We start from the raw sequence: 14,697 nt of genomic DNA, 5'->3' as shown, positions 1-14,697 counted from the left end.
AATTATTTCTATGCCTCTCTGCAGGTACCCACTTGGATTTTTTTTTAAATTTTTTTCTATTTCTTTTTTTTAAAAAAATGTCAGCTCAGAACCCAGAACAGTAAAATTGAACCAATCACAAAGAAAAGTCTTCTCATTAGTCAAAAGTTAATATTAGGGGTGGCTATGAGACCAATTGGGATCAAAATCACATTTCTCTTGTCTTATAAATATTTTATAATCCTATTTAGAGCCCAACTGTTATATTGGACTATATGAATAATTTGATGGATTATTTTATGACAATAGTGGATGAGGTCAACAGTCATCTTTCTTTGATGGTTTGGAATTGAGAACCATTTGGTAGGCAAATATGCAATCACCCAAAAACTACTTGTTGGATTCAAAGATTTGGTCTAAAATAGTTGGTTTGGAGGTGGCAAAATCTGTTGAGTGTGGTTGGGTCAGCTGAGGCACAGTAAGCAAAAGTTTGAGACATTGTATTTGGTCCTGACCAAGGGATTAGGCATATGTATAGTTAAGTTCAAAATTGACTTTTTATTGTATATAAAATCTCTATATTCAACAGCACATTCCTACTCAGTTCCCTCAAAATGGAATAAAACCACACATATTCTTACAATTCATCCAAGTTTTAGCTTCTTTTTATTATACTTAAATTCAACGTTGGTTCAAGTATGACTCAGGAGGGAGGATTTGAATTTTGGACATCTTCTCATGTGGAAAAAAGAAGTACCGAAATATTGTTGCATATGTTAGAACTCCGACAATTGGTTTTCATTGAACTCTTCTCACAGAACTTAAACCTCTTTGATCTTATTACATTATGATTTTTTGTTTTTTAAATAGAGATCTTTGTTCAAATCATGATGAGCTTCTGTTGCTTGTAGTTTTTGGTTTAACAGTTCATACTAAACCTAGTCTGAACAAAGACCCTAAAAGAAAGAAAAAGATTAGTTCAACAAGAAACTCATAACACAGTGACCCAAGTCCAAAGACTTGTATAGATTAGTTGGGCAGCTTGGTCTTGGGATAAGTTGGGGGGGTTGGGTTGCAAGTTCTTCCAATCCAGATCCAGCCCAAACCTAAATGTACTAACCCAAGTCTACCCCAAATTCCCAATCAGAACTTGACCCAAGTACCCAACTCAGCTCAAACTCATCTAGCAAGTAGCAAACCCAAAGAAACCATACAAATTTGCAGGGGCCCATGCAACTGCAATTTGGGCATCAACTTCGGTTACAGGGACCCATTTCATAAATCACAAAAGGATCATTTGGGTACTCAAATTTTTCATTTTTATGCATGCACTTTTTTCTTTTTTTGAAAGAAAATCAGGATTCTAGCTGTAGAATCTAGGTCATGATGTCTGCTAATTGGTTCAAACATAGAATAAATTGTACTAGTTTGGGAAAGAGACATAAAGAAAATGCAAAAACAAAAAAAGAACAAAAAAAGAAAAAGAAAAAGAAGAAGAAGCAGGGAAAAAGAGAGAAAAAGAAAAGAAAAGGGTGCAGAGAGTATTGAGAGCCTCTGAGACTAGTACAGAGGCAGCCTCTGCCCTCTGCCTTGGCTGATACATACACAACACACAACCTTTCTATGTCACTCACTCTTCATCATCATCATCATGTCTTTGTTGCCAAACCCTTTATGTCTACAGCATCACACTATTGCCATATGTCAGAGTGTCGTCATCAGAAAAAGAGAGAGAGAGAGAGAGAGAGAGAGAGAGAGAGGGCCAAATAATCATTTCACTGCTATGTATATGTACAAAGGCATTTGAATACAAGTCCATGCATGAACTTGGGCCACAAACTTTTGTGGCATGGAGTATAAACAGAGCTATTAATTTATAATAATAATATTGTAGTTTGCATGGTTTGATTGAGAGAGCTTTTTAAATCCCAGATCATCATTTCTCAATCCACAGAATCTGTTTGCCATTTGCTGTGAAGACCATAAACTAATCCCCTTAGGGTGCCTAATGGTTTTGCCTATCTAAGCTAATTAATTCCCTTTGGGTGCCTAATTATATGGCCAAAATGCCTAATTAGCGCTTTTTCCACCGACGACTAGCGTACTTTTCTGCATAATTAAACATGAAAACTACTAGTCATGTTAAATTAAGATAATAAGGTGATTGCTTTCTTCTGCAAATTTGTACTTTTTCCTCACTTTTTAATAGGTTGGTCCTTAATTAGCTTGGTTTTTCCAAGTCGTAAATCTCACCGGAAACATGGGAAAAGATGCTTAAGCTACTACAGTGGTAGTCCAGACCATGTTTGATTCACAAATAGTACATAGCTTAATTAGGATTAATTAGATATCAAATTAAAATCTTCTACTTTGAGGCATGCTAGCCTTTGGATTTTCAAGGGTTCATGTGTGGCAACACATGATCAAAGAGGCCAATGGTTGTGATGATTGATGATTAGGGTTTTGTTTCTGTCAAAACCTAATTAACTTGGATCGGATATGTAATTAATTAAGCAAATGGATTTTTAAGTACTGGCTTATTGGTTGTCATGTGCACTGTGTGTGTTAGAATATATCGATAACAATGCACCACATTTTTTTCCCCAAATCAAATGCCAAATTATTGGGTGAGTTGTAAATGGGATCACCATTTAATTAGGCCTAATGACGAAAGTACAAATTGCTAGCTAGCTGAGATTGCAATCTTTATGCACATATCTTCAACTTTAGGCATATATATATGTATGTATTACATTGTCCCCTATAAGGCTGGCTTTGATATCCCCTATCACTTAGATTGTTGTTGATTAATTATGTGTATCTCACAATTAATCCTACGTCCGTCAACGATTAGTTAGTTTTATATACTAACCACTTATTTGCACATGAGTGAATGATAATCGTTGATGAATGTGCAATATCTCACAATCGATCATCAACAACTATTCAATTTTCTCTTCTAATGTACATGATTGACGCAAAAAATTGATTAATTTGAGCCGTACAACAAGACCTCTTAACCAATGTCAATTACTCACATTGATTGCCTATCAAGCATAAGTGTTGGTTTGTCATGTCTTTTACATCGATCAACGTCTATCAGTTGCTCACACTGACACAAGTAAAGATGTTTGTCATTAGCAAAGGACAACAAGCATCTAAAAGATCATGCTAAGATTATTGCTTGAATTTTAGGGGTCTCCCATCTCCACACAAAATCGGGGGAAGTAATCTTTTGCAATATCAAAAGCATTTGCAAAATGAAGGAGACAAGCATATCAAACAAAGTCTGCCCCATTCATGTTAGAGGTCAAAGTAGGCAATAGGGGGCCCTTTTCTCAAACTATAGCATATGACCACAAGCTTTGTGATGCATATTCTATTCAAATTCTGATAATGGTTGCACATTAGGGCATGTAGGTAAGAGAGTAGGACCATATAGCAAACCATTCGCGTGACGATAAGCTGCTGACTAACATATCCTTATCGAACAACCCCCCACCACACGATGACTTTCTGCAAATTCAAACCCCCCAAAACCAATTGAGAGTCAAGTGTTTGATAAGGAACCCTAATTTTTTATATCAGCAAATAGTATTTGTAAAGATACAACAGTCAGCACCATGTGTATTATATATATACCAAGGCAGTGAGGGTGTAGGGGAGAGAGAGAGAGAGAGAGAGGAGGGCCTTGAAATGTGGTGGTTTGAGGTGTTTGTAAATCTAAAGAAATCTGGCACTATCATAGGGAAGTGCTGAAATGAGAATTTGATATATCCTAAGCTGAGTTTTATATTACTGAATATTATTCATGCTGATGTTTGGTGATTTCACGAGGCAAGGAAAGAGAGGCACAATATTTTTGACTTGTGAGTGAGAGATATACCGCTGTCAACCGCAAGCAATCATAACCCTAATCAATAATTTATGCATCCTCAACTTAAGATGATATATAATTTAAGAATGAAATTATGGATTGAGATGTCCTATATACATCACTGTAATCGTCATCTTTGTTTTTATTTTTTTATTATCCGCAAAATAAACGATATTCAAACTTAAAGACATTTTTCGAATTGATCATAGGTGCAAAAAGATCATAATAACAAAATACCAGCTACATTATTATATACATGAGCGCTCAAGTCTAACCAGTTAGTAAGACACTGTACTTATCACTAGTGTAGTGGAATCCATTCCACAACGTCATCTTATGATCCGAACCTACATATATGTAGTATAGAACTCAAAACATGTTATACATCTTTGACTATACTTGATCTATACATTAAGGCTTCATGGAAGGTGGATATGCCATGCACATTCTATCTTAATTATGAAGTTTCATTGAATATGCCCTTGGCGTGAAACCTAGCAGACTCAGTTGATTCCTTTAATCTTTAGCTCACATGGGACCTTAGTTGGTACCAACAGCCCCATGTCACCATTTTATTAGTTTATAAATTTCGGGAGAACCTGCAGGAACATATATACAAATGAAACACACTATTCAAGACACCAAAAGAAATACTACAAGTTGGAAGTTCTCTATATATAACACAACATATCCAAATCCCAAATATGTATTTTCTCTGACTTTTTAATCGAAATTTGGGATTCAAGACACCAAAAAATATTTCTAAATAAGAGAATTGTAGCGCAAGTGGTTAAGAGTTATATGTTTAATACATGTCTTGTACGAGTACGAACTAGTTTACCAACATTTTAATACTAACATTTTGGGTAATCACCCGCAACCCTAAACCATGGTGCCGCCACCACCTCCAATCTTGAATCCAACTTTCACCGCCTCAACAATCTCCTCTTCTTGTTCGTAGTGATGATGCGATATTATTCCACTGACATCCTCCTCCATCTATGATGAATCTTTTCATTTTGTTTCCCATCACTGAGATTTTCTTATAAATATAGAAGATTTGAGAGATTATCTTGTATTGTTTTTGACGATGCTGGACATATACATCTTGACAAAAATACTTGTTTGATTATCCTTGGGAACTTTTACTCTTGTTATTCATCTATCAATAATTTAACAACACAGTGGATTCAACCAAGATTTCCATATGATTAAGAAAACCCATCAGCGGAATTATGATGAGCAGATTGAATCGCATCGTCACAGTAACATTCAATGAATTATGAATGGTTGGGTTCAAGATTGAAGATGGGACTGACTGGTGATGCGGCACCGTGATGGTGACACTATATAATAGCAGCCGCGACGGTGTTGCTGTGGTGATGGAAGAAGGCGTTGCGGGACTTAAATTAGAAAATTATGTTGATTAAAAAAAATAAATCAAGAAGTTAAAATATATGAGTTGGTAAGTCACATGGACTGTAAAACTTCAGTTGGTATTAAAATATTGGTAAATTAATTGATGTCAGTAGCAGTACTGTTTTAAAAATACGTACTTACATATATTATACGAGTATTATATGCGAAATTGCTAACTAGTCCCACATAAGGAGTTTGAAGGAGGGTTTTTGAAAAGGTCGAAAAATACCGCTTGCAAGTTCAAATTTTTGGATGAAAAATTAGATGGTGTTAGCCTCATATAACATTTCATGAATTTTAAAAAATTAAAATGATACTTCTCTTAAATTTTTCTTTAAGATGAAAATTTAAGATCTATTTCTTTTCTTTTTTTTTGGGGTCAATATCTTTCCAATTATCCAAAGAGCCAGTGTTCCTTTGCTGTCAACTAGAAAAGATCTGGTAAAATAAATAGTAATGCCAAAATAAGTATAAAATCTATATCAAATCTTGTGGTGGTAAGTGTGAAAATGTATTTCCAATTAAGCAAAAGAGAAAAGACAATGTATTTCTTAGCTGTGTAGCAAAACAAAAGGTTCAAGCAAATATTATATAGTGATATGTAACTAGCTCCCCAAATCCAATGTTTTTTCATGACCTTTTGAACATGACCATCACCATGAACATGAACACATGATGAAAAAATAGCATCCATTATCCAAGTTATGGCCTTGTGGGTTTAATTTTTAGGGTCATTTAATAAGAGGAGAGTCCGCGTTATGGGGGCAGCAAGAGAAAAGCAGCAGCGTGTCAGTTTTAGCGTGCTTTACTGTGCAAGGTGGTGAGTGAGAGTGAGGTGAGTGTTAATTATGCAACCCAAAAACTCAATGAATCTCTCTCTACTTTTTGCCCACACAAATTAAAGTAGGCAAACTAAAGGAAAACATCTTCTGTGTGCCAAAAAAGAAAAGTGGTGGTGGTGCTGTGCTGCTCCTGTGTGATTTTTCCTCTTTTCTTCAGTTTTTTGGGACATGGGTGTACTTTGGTTTGGATTTTGGAGCTCAGTAAACAGCTCATTTTCTGATGGGTGCTTTTGAGTTGTGTTCTCTCTTTTAGCCCTTTTGGTTTTTCCTGAGTTTCGTGAAAGTTTGTTTGGTGGTGGGTTTGGTTCTCAAGACTTCAATGCTTGTGCATAGAGCAAAAGACTCACTCTTTGGTTTCGTTACTGTTACTTCCTCTGTTCCTCTGAACGCTGAAAACTCTTTCTGATTCTTCAAGCAAAAAGCTTGAAACGGTGGCGTAAGATATTGGGTGAGCTGTGCTTTGCAATTTTCTCTCTTTATCTCTCTCTCTCTCTCTCTCTCTCACACACACACACACACACACACACACACACACACACTCTCCACTTTCTTTGGTTCTGGTTTTGTTTTTTGGATTTCTAGGCTTGGTTTGGGCTGATTGCACTCAAACTTGAACTGGGTTCTTCTATTTTCAAATTGCAAGTAGATGATATTAGTTGGTACTACTGTATAGTTCTGTAGATTTGATGAATAGGTCTTGGGTTTTGTGGGGGTGTACACGGAGAGTGGCTTTTGGGGATTGTCCTTAGATTATTTGCCTATTTCTTCATGTGGGATTTTAAAGCTTTTTACTTGTACAGCATAATATGTATCTTGGCTTTATTATTTTACTAGATTTTCTGTGATATATTCTGTTAGATTCCTCAGATTTCAGTCCAATTTTGTATTAATTTTTTTTTATTGGTAAGTTGATGTTTGGTTGTCCATTACTATAATAACTTTATTTTGTGATCTTTCTCATTTATTCCCATACTTTGCCCAAATAAAAAGAGATGCTTGTTGTCTACCGTTTTGGTGGGTTCTTCAACTGATACCGAGATGCTGTTTTCAGTTGCAGGTTTTCAAACTTCAACGGTAAAACTAATCTATAAATTAAGTGTTAATTGATGTGTACATGTTGGGTTTGGAACTTGAAGCTTTAAAGGCGTCTAAGAGGTCTTGGTGGCATGAATCTTTAATTAGCTTTTAAAAAGGAACAAAGGAACAGAGTAATCAGAGGAGAAAGATTAAGAAATAGTGGGGGAGTGTGGTGGAGTCAGATTTGTGCTTGTGAGTGTCTCTGGTGTTTGATAATTATTTAGTGTTGAGAGTCTGTTGGCTATGTCCCCTGAGCTGACTTGGTGCACCCGGACTCCGTGGGCTTTGCCGCCGACCAAGGAAACACCCTCTTCTTTGGCTCTCTTGCCATTCAAGAGAACCTTTTCTTAAAAAATTGCACAAAACCCATTTTCTCTTTGCCTTTCTCTTTCTCTCTCTTAGACTGCCTTGGTCCCTGTCAAGATTCGGTCATACCCTGCCTTGCATACATATAACCTTCCCCTCTTTGAGATCTTTCTTTTCTCCCTCGAAGCCCAGGAAGTTGGTTGCATTCAGATATCTATATCTGGTCCCCCACTCTTGGTGTCTTCCTTTCCATTTCCAGCAACTTTTCCTCGATTGAGATGCATTATTTTTCGGGATGGTCAAGGTGTGAAGCATTTGATTAAGCAGTGACAGGTTGAGTGGTGAGGAAGTATTGTTTTGGGGAAGTGAAGGAGAAGCAGATTGTTTGCTTGCCAAGATGAAGTTTATGAAACTTGGATCGAAGCCGGATTCGTTTCAGACTGATGGCAATAATGTTAGGTGAGATCTTCTAGGGCCTTCTTTATGCCCTACCTCGTTCTTCAATCATCATTTTGTATTATTTTTCTTGCTATTGTGTCTCGTGCATATCAGTTCCTATTGCATAAACCTGCCGGTATAATTTTTTGTATAATTTTTAACGGTTTTTCTGTTCATATTGGATAAATTTGGGTTTTTCTTCTCACGCATAGTGCCTGTGTCCACTCATTTTGAGCAGCCATCTGGTTACCGAAAAATTGGACAGTAAATTTTGTCATCCTTTTTTCATTTCTCGTCATTTTCTCCTGCACTCGTCTTAAAATTGTTCTTATTCTATGATTTAGTATCAACTTTGCTCTCTTTTCTTTTTTCGTTGTTTTAGTACATGGAAACATAGTTCTCTTAGTGGGGCCATATGAAGAGAACCTTTATTGAATCTATCACTTGCTCTATGATCAACTTTTTTTAAACCTCAGAATCATTGGTATTATCCATCTTGTTTAGTCAATATAGTATTCATTAGTGCTCTCATAGCTCTCATAAGCAGATCACCACACATTGTTTGTTATTTGTTATTCGTTCTCTTAGATTAAATGAGGATCTATATATATATCTGATTTAAAAAACCAGGATAATATATAGAAAACCAATGAGAAATTATAAAGTTGTGTTAAAAGTACACAAAATGTAGAAATGCTAATTAAATGTCTTGCAAGAGCCTTATATAGGAATGAAGGATACGAGAGAATGAATTGTATTTTTATATCATAGCCAATCAATCTTTTGATTGAGGGAGGGCTTTTAAATCCAATCTTTATTTAGCCCTGTGGAAGGTATCATTTATTATGAATTGAAGCTGGTACTTTGCCATGCAACTTGGGTGGGCATACTATTGACAAGTAAATTCAAATTACTTTCCTTGAATAAATGCAACAAGTGTCCCTGCTAACATCACTTACTGCTTTTGGCTATCACTTATAAGCTGTTAGGGTACATGAATGGTCATTTAAAAAAACGTTGGCTATCACTTGTATTATTTTTAGTTGAGTATATATTTAGCAGTCTCTGTCATTTCATTACTAGATCTTGAAAAGAAAAGCAAAGTATGATTAGAGTTGTTTTTCTTCGTTGACATGGCATAGCTAGAACCTCAAATCTCTATTTATGACTGCTCTCATACAATAAACTATGTAGCTTTACAGCTTGGTCACTCTTGTGCATTAACAGTGACTTTAGGAAAGAAAAAGTGATGGGGTTCTGAATAAATTTTAGGAAAGAAAAAAGGTTGAGTTTCAATTGCATATTGCGAGCCTTAATTGTGTCTGTACCTAGGTCTTCCTCTGCTTTTATTTTACACTGTACCTATTATGAAGAGTCCTTACTAACACTTTAAACGAACCTCCATATATGCAGGTATGTAGCTACTGATTTGGCAACAGACATCATTGTTAATGTTGGAGATTCAAAGTTTTATCTGCATAAGGTATACTCACCATTTTTCATTTTATGGTGAAATACATGGTTCCCCAGTGACATGCCTTGTATGTTGAATTTTCAAGTGGCGCGATCTATAGTCAAGAATTTGTTAGCGCTCATATTGGAAAGCAACCAGAACAAATACAGATATGTTTAGGTACCAACATTTTATGAGCTATATAAAAGAGGTGCAAGGCTTGTAAGAGTCATAAGAAATTATGGGTGTTCTCAACTTCTTGATTGATAAAGATAAGGTTTATCTTCTACAAGATATAACTAGTTGAAATATTATTTTAATACCTGCTTTGTTCAAACTTGACAAATGCCTTATCACTTGATGAATTTTTATGATTTTATAGAGGCTGGAAGACCATTGATTATCTAAATGTTGAGCATGATATATATGTTAAACTCAATTGAAAGTCAAGGGATGATAAAGCGTTGGCAAACTTAACTCAACACAATTCTGTTGCATCTCAAATTTTAACTGCAATCTGCTGTGTGGCTACAGATAAATGTCTTGTGATACTGATCAGAGTGATAATCTTTTATGCAGTTTCCTCTTCTATCAAAGAGTGCACGCTTGCAGAAGTTGGTTGCAAACACTAACGAATCAAACACAGGCGAAATTTACATTTCTGACATTCCAGGTGGCCCTGCTGCCTTTGAGATATGTGCCAAGTTTTGTTATGGCATGACTGTCACTCTCAATGCTTACAATGTTGTTGTGTCTCGATGTGCTGCTGAATATCTGGGAATGCATGAGTCTATTGAGAAAGGAAATCTCATTTACAAGATTGATGTCTTCCTTAGCTCCAGCATTTTCCGGAGCTGGAAGGATTCAATCATTGTTCTTCAGACTACAAAGTCTCTTTTGCCAATATCTGAGGAACTAAAGTTGGTCAGCCAATGCATTGACTCTATAGCTACCAAGGCCTGTGTTGATGTTTCACAAGTTGACTGGTCCTATACCTATAATCGGAAGAAGATCCCTGAGGAAAATGGGAATGATCCAAATTGGAACGGTGTTAGAAATCGTCCAGTTCCAAAGGACTGGTGGGTTGAAGAATTGTGTGAGCTTGAGATTGATTTATACAAGCGTGTTCTAACGAATATCAAAACCAAAGCAGTACTTTCTGCTGAAGTGATAGGAGAAGCCTTGAAAGCTTATGCTTACAGAAGGTTTCCAGGTTTTAGCAAAGGTATGATCCAGGGTGGAGATATGGCAAAGCATCGATCAACAGTGGATACAATTGTCTGGCTGTTGCCTGAAGAGAAGGGTGGTGCCTCTTGTAGTTTCTTGCTCAAAATGTTAAAAGCAGCTATATTTTTGGACTCTGGAGACATGACTAAAGGAGAGCTGGTGAGGAGAATAGGGCAGCAACTGGAGGAGGCTTCTGTAAATGATCTTCTGATACGAGCAGCAGAAGGAGAACCTACAATTTATGATGTTACTGTAGTCCAAAAAATTGTTGAAGAGTTTCTAAGGCAAGATCAGAGTGCAGTAGAAGAACGCCATGAGCTTCTGGAGGTGAGGAGGCCGGGGATCTTGTCGGATGCTTCTAAGTTGATGGTGGCAAAACTGATAGATGGGTATCTTGCTGAAATTTCAAAGGATCCCCACCTACCCTTGTTGAAGTTTGTTGATCTTGCAGAGATGGTGAGAGGTTTCTCTCAGCCTTCTCATGATGGGCTCTACCGAGCCATTGATATGTATCTTAAGGTAAGAGCTTAGAATACATTTTATTCTTTTAATAGGCACTAGTCTTTGCATGGTGGCATGCAAGTTTTTACATGTCACTCTGCAAACAAGATGCTAAAGTGTTCTGTTTAATAAAAATTCTTTTCTCCTGAGTGCTTTTGTGTTGTATTTTGTTAGTGTTGTGGTGAATTATTTTTCACACTCTGGCCTTCTATGATGCAGGAGCACCCGGGGATCAGCAAGAGTGAGAGGAAGAGGATATGCAAGCTGATGGACTGCAAAAAGCTATCAGTTGATGCGTGTATGCATGCCGTGCAAAATGAGAGACTTCCATTGCGTGTAGTTGTGCAGGTACTGTTTTTTGAGCAAGTCAGGGCAGCTGCTTCATCAGGCAGCAGCACTCCAGACCTGCCTAAAGGCATGAAGGATTTAAACAATGGGTCCCATGGGAGCTCAAGATCTGTGACAACCAACACAGAGGAGGATTGGGATGCAGTGGCCTCGGCTGAAGAGCTTAAGGCCCTAAAGGGGGAGCTAGCTTCCTTAAGGTTGAGCAGTGGTGTGGGAGGGGGTGAGAAGAATGGAGATGGCAAAGGCAGTGTTGACAAGGCGGCAGTCAGTAAAATGAGAGGGTTACTTAAGTCAAAGAAGAAGGTTTTTGCAAAGCTTTGGTCAAGCAAAGGGGTACAAGGTGAGAATAGTGGTTCTGATTCATCTGAAAGCCTTGGTTCTGCTAATCCTGAAGAGGCTAAATCCACACCTTCCAGAAATAGGAGGCATTCGGTTTCTTAGTAGAACTAATTGGCACAGAAATAGGTCGGAAATTATCGGGTTTCTCTCTTTATGATCTTAGCAACTTAAAAAAGACTTGGTGGTCTATTACTTGAGCAAAAGTGAAGTACATATAGTTTGGAAGAAGGGTTTTTGTTGTACTTGCAGAAAAAAATCACAGGTTGTGAGAAAATCTTTTAAACCTAAATGGTGATGCAATTGTCAAGAGTTCAAACCTAAATGTTCACTTGTCAAAATCTTTTATAGGATGTTTTGGTAAGTCTAGCAAGAAAACATTTCTCTCTTTACATATAGGAAATTGTTCAGTGGTGAGCTTTAGCAGGCATGTCATATGCTGGTTTCACAATATAAAATGCCCGATTCCATAAAGAAAATTGACCCACACCGAATCTTTTCAACTTTTTTCCCAACTCTCTCACGTGACGTGAAACTCATGAAATTATGAAATCTTATTTTAGGACCTGTTTTTGGACTCAAATATTAGAAAAAGTGGATTAAACAAAATTTAGACCTACAGATACAAAACAGTTCGCTCAATTATACTACCATTACTAGGCTGGAGAGAAGATTGCTAGCATTCTTCTAAAACTACAATATTAACACTAAAACTACAAAATTTGCCTCTTTTTCTGGTTGGTCATTTTACTAAAACTCTCTTGGATCAACAAAAATTGAAAGCCCAGGAGGAGATTTGGTCCAGTCTCCAATAGGCCCATCACTATAATCCTGCAGTAGTCTCTTGATGCACCACATATCCTCGGCGCATGATAGTGTCTTCCAGTGTGGTATTCCTAACCTCAACGGTTCTTGACTTGCCACCTCAGTCGCCACCACCCCACAACCCAATTCCCTAGCCATGTTATGTGCGTGGCCACAAAGCGCTTCCACCATCTTAACCGCGCGTGGGCCTTGTCCTCCCAAACCATAGAGAAAAACCAACCCAAAAGGCCTAAAAACCTCAGGTACCGAAGGGATCCTCAGCCAAGGCAATGCCCTGTCCACCACGCGCGTGGCCTTCGCCGCAAAACGCCGTGCAAGCGACGCGCCTTTGATTTCCAAAGTAAACACCTCCTTACAATTCCATGCACTTAAAACTGCCCATGACTCTGGCGGTTCAGACAGAAACTTGACCAAACCGGGCCACGAAAATCCAGTTGGGACGGCCAAAAACGTGCCAAGATTGAGCTTGTTTTTCACAACCCTATCAATGTCCTGTGGGAAAAACTCGGTGGTGCAGAATCGGGAGCGGTAGAGGGCCTCGGCGTCTGGAGGGCTGAGTTTGATGATGGTGACTCGATTGTGAGTTTTGACTCGGTGAGCAAATACTGGTTGGACCAAAATTGAAGGGGTACGAAACTTGGTGTAGTGGCATTTTTTAGTGAAGAGGTTGAGGGAAGGCATGTTGTCATTTTCAGTTGCCATGTATGAATACTCTGCTCCATTTCTTCTAAACCATTCCTCCATTTGATTAACAAGCTTCAATCCAATACCTCTACGCCTGCAGAAGATCATAAGCCATTGGAACCAAATTAAATTAGACTAAATTTTGTCAAAAATCAAGTAATTGCTAAAAGCAACTATTTGTCTCGTATTTTATAACATGTTACATGTAGTCACATTTTTATTCGTGATGTGGTCCACAGTATGGTACATGTAAAATTATTTGAATAAGAATGTATATGTACCTGTGTGAAGGAGAAACTCGTAAGCCGAGAATATAAGCGAGTTTGGTGCAAATGGGTTCGAGTTTGGGATCAGAATCTTCATTGCTAGAGTTTGCAATTCCATTGGTACTTCTTATGAGCTTTTTGCCACAAGTAACGATCTTGATGCAACCCCTAATGACTCCAACGATTTCTTTGCCAGGACCCATTTCAGCCACCTGATTAATATTATAACCACAAAACAAACCCCATTAAAGACCAATTAACAAGGTAATAAAAGTGAAAAAAAAAAAACGAAAATGGAACTTAATTATGCTTTACACACACACACACACCAGCATGAGGAAGGAGGGTGAGTTTCGAATCCTGCAAATTGGGTCACCCAAAAGATCAGTAAAGAGAGACATTTTGCCAGATGAAGAACCACCAACTTCACACTTCCTCTCTAACTCTTCCACACTTTCTGTGTCCTTGTTCATGTCCAACTCTCTAATCACCAACAAGCTTTCCCCTGCCTCTCCCATAATAACCATGATTAGTCACTAATCACACACTCTAATTAACCCACAAAGCTAATAAGCATGGAAATGTAGAGCTAATTATATAGTTATAGCTGCAATGGACAGCTATAAATATTTGGTTGATGGTTCCTCTTCTTTTCCTTTCTTTTTTTTCTGAGAGAAAATTTATAATGATGGGATTTTCAATTATGGGTACGGATTAAGTTGGGTAATCATTGGATTAGTGGAAGAGATAGAGCTGTTACGCAGCTTTTAAATTAAATCATTACTTGGTTCTTGGGCTCATTAATTTTTTTTTTTTTTTAGGTTTTAATTCATCGGTTAGAGGGAGGGGCTTATAATGAAGGGACACCTGGAGAGGAAGAGAGTTAGTGGAAATGGCGGCTGTGTGTCTGCGCAAAACTTTTCCTATTTTAACGTAATAATTAAGTTACTTAGGAAGATGCGCGGCAATTAAGGTCCCACTAATCCACGATTATGGTGCTCTATCATTTATTTGTTAATCTCTAAAATTTATTTATTTTTATGAACATGAGTTAGTGAGAACACAAAATTGCCCAACTCAAAGCTCGACATTAAAATCCAGTTGACGTTTGGGGGTCAA

The 14,697-nt window shown here is 37.5% G+C and overlaps 2 protein-coding genes across 2 annotated transcripts; one reads left to right on the top strand and one right to left on the bottom strand.

Annotated features, from left to right (window-relative positions):
- Positions 5,951-12,254, top strand: LOC18768379 (BTB/POZ domain-containing protein NPY2). The gene is made up of 5 exons (XM_007201670.2): positions 5,951-6,565; positions 7,169-7,959; positions 9,352-9,421; positions 9,971-11,137; positions 11,339-12,254. The coding sequence occupies exons 2-5, from the start codon at positions 7,898-7,900 to the stop codon at positions 11,906-11,908; spliced, it is 1,869 nt and encodes a 622-aa protein (XP_007201732.1). The 5' UTR covers positions 5,951-6,565; positions 7,169-7,897; the 3' UTR covers positions 11,909-12,254.
- LOC18767044 (probable N-acetyltransferase HLS1) lies at positions 12,373-14,697 on the bottom strand. The gene is made up of 3 exons (XM_007198968.2): positions 13,908-14,697; positions 13,594-13,790; positions 12,373-13,406 (listed from the first exon to the last, which is right to left on the bottom strand). The coding sequence occupies exons 1-3, from the start codon at positions 14,103-14,105 to the stop codon at positions 12,554-12,556; spliced, it is 1,248 nt and encodes a 415-aa protein (XP_007199030.2). The 5' UTR covers positions 14,106-14,697; the 3' UTR covers positions 12,373-12,553.

Source organism: Prunus persica, chromosome G8 (genome assembly GCF_000346465.2).
Source record: "Prunus persica cultivar Lovell chromosome G8, Prunus_persica_NCBIv2, whole genome shotgun sequence".
Taxonomy (NCBI): Eukaryota; Viridiplantae; Streptophyta; class Magnoliopsida; order Rosales; family Rosaceae; genus Prunus; species Prunus persica.
The sequence above is the reverse complement of the archived record's forward strand: the minus strand, read 5'-3'. Positions and strand labels throughout refer to the sequence as shown.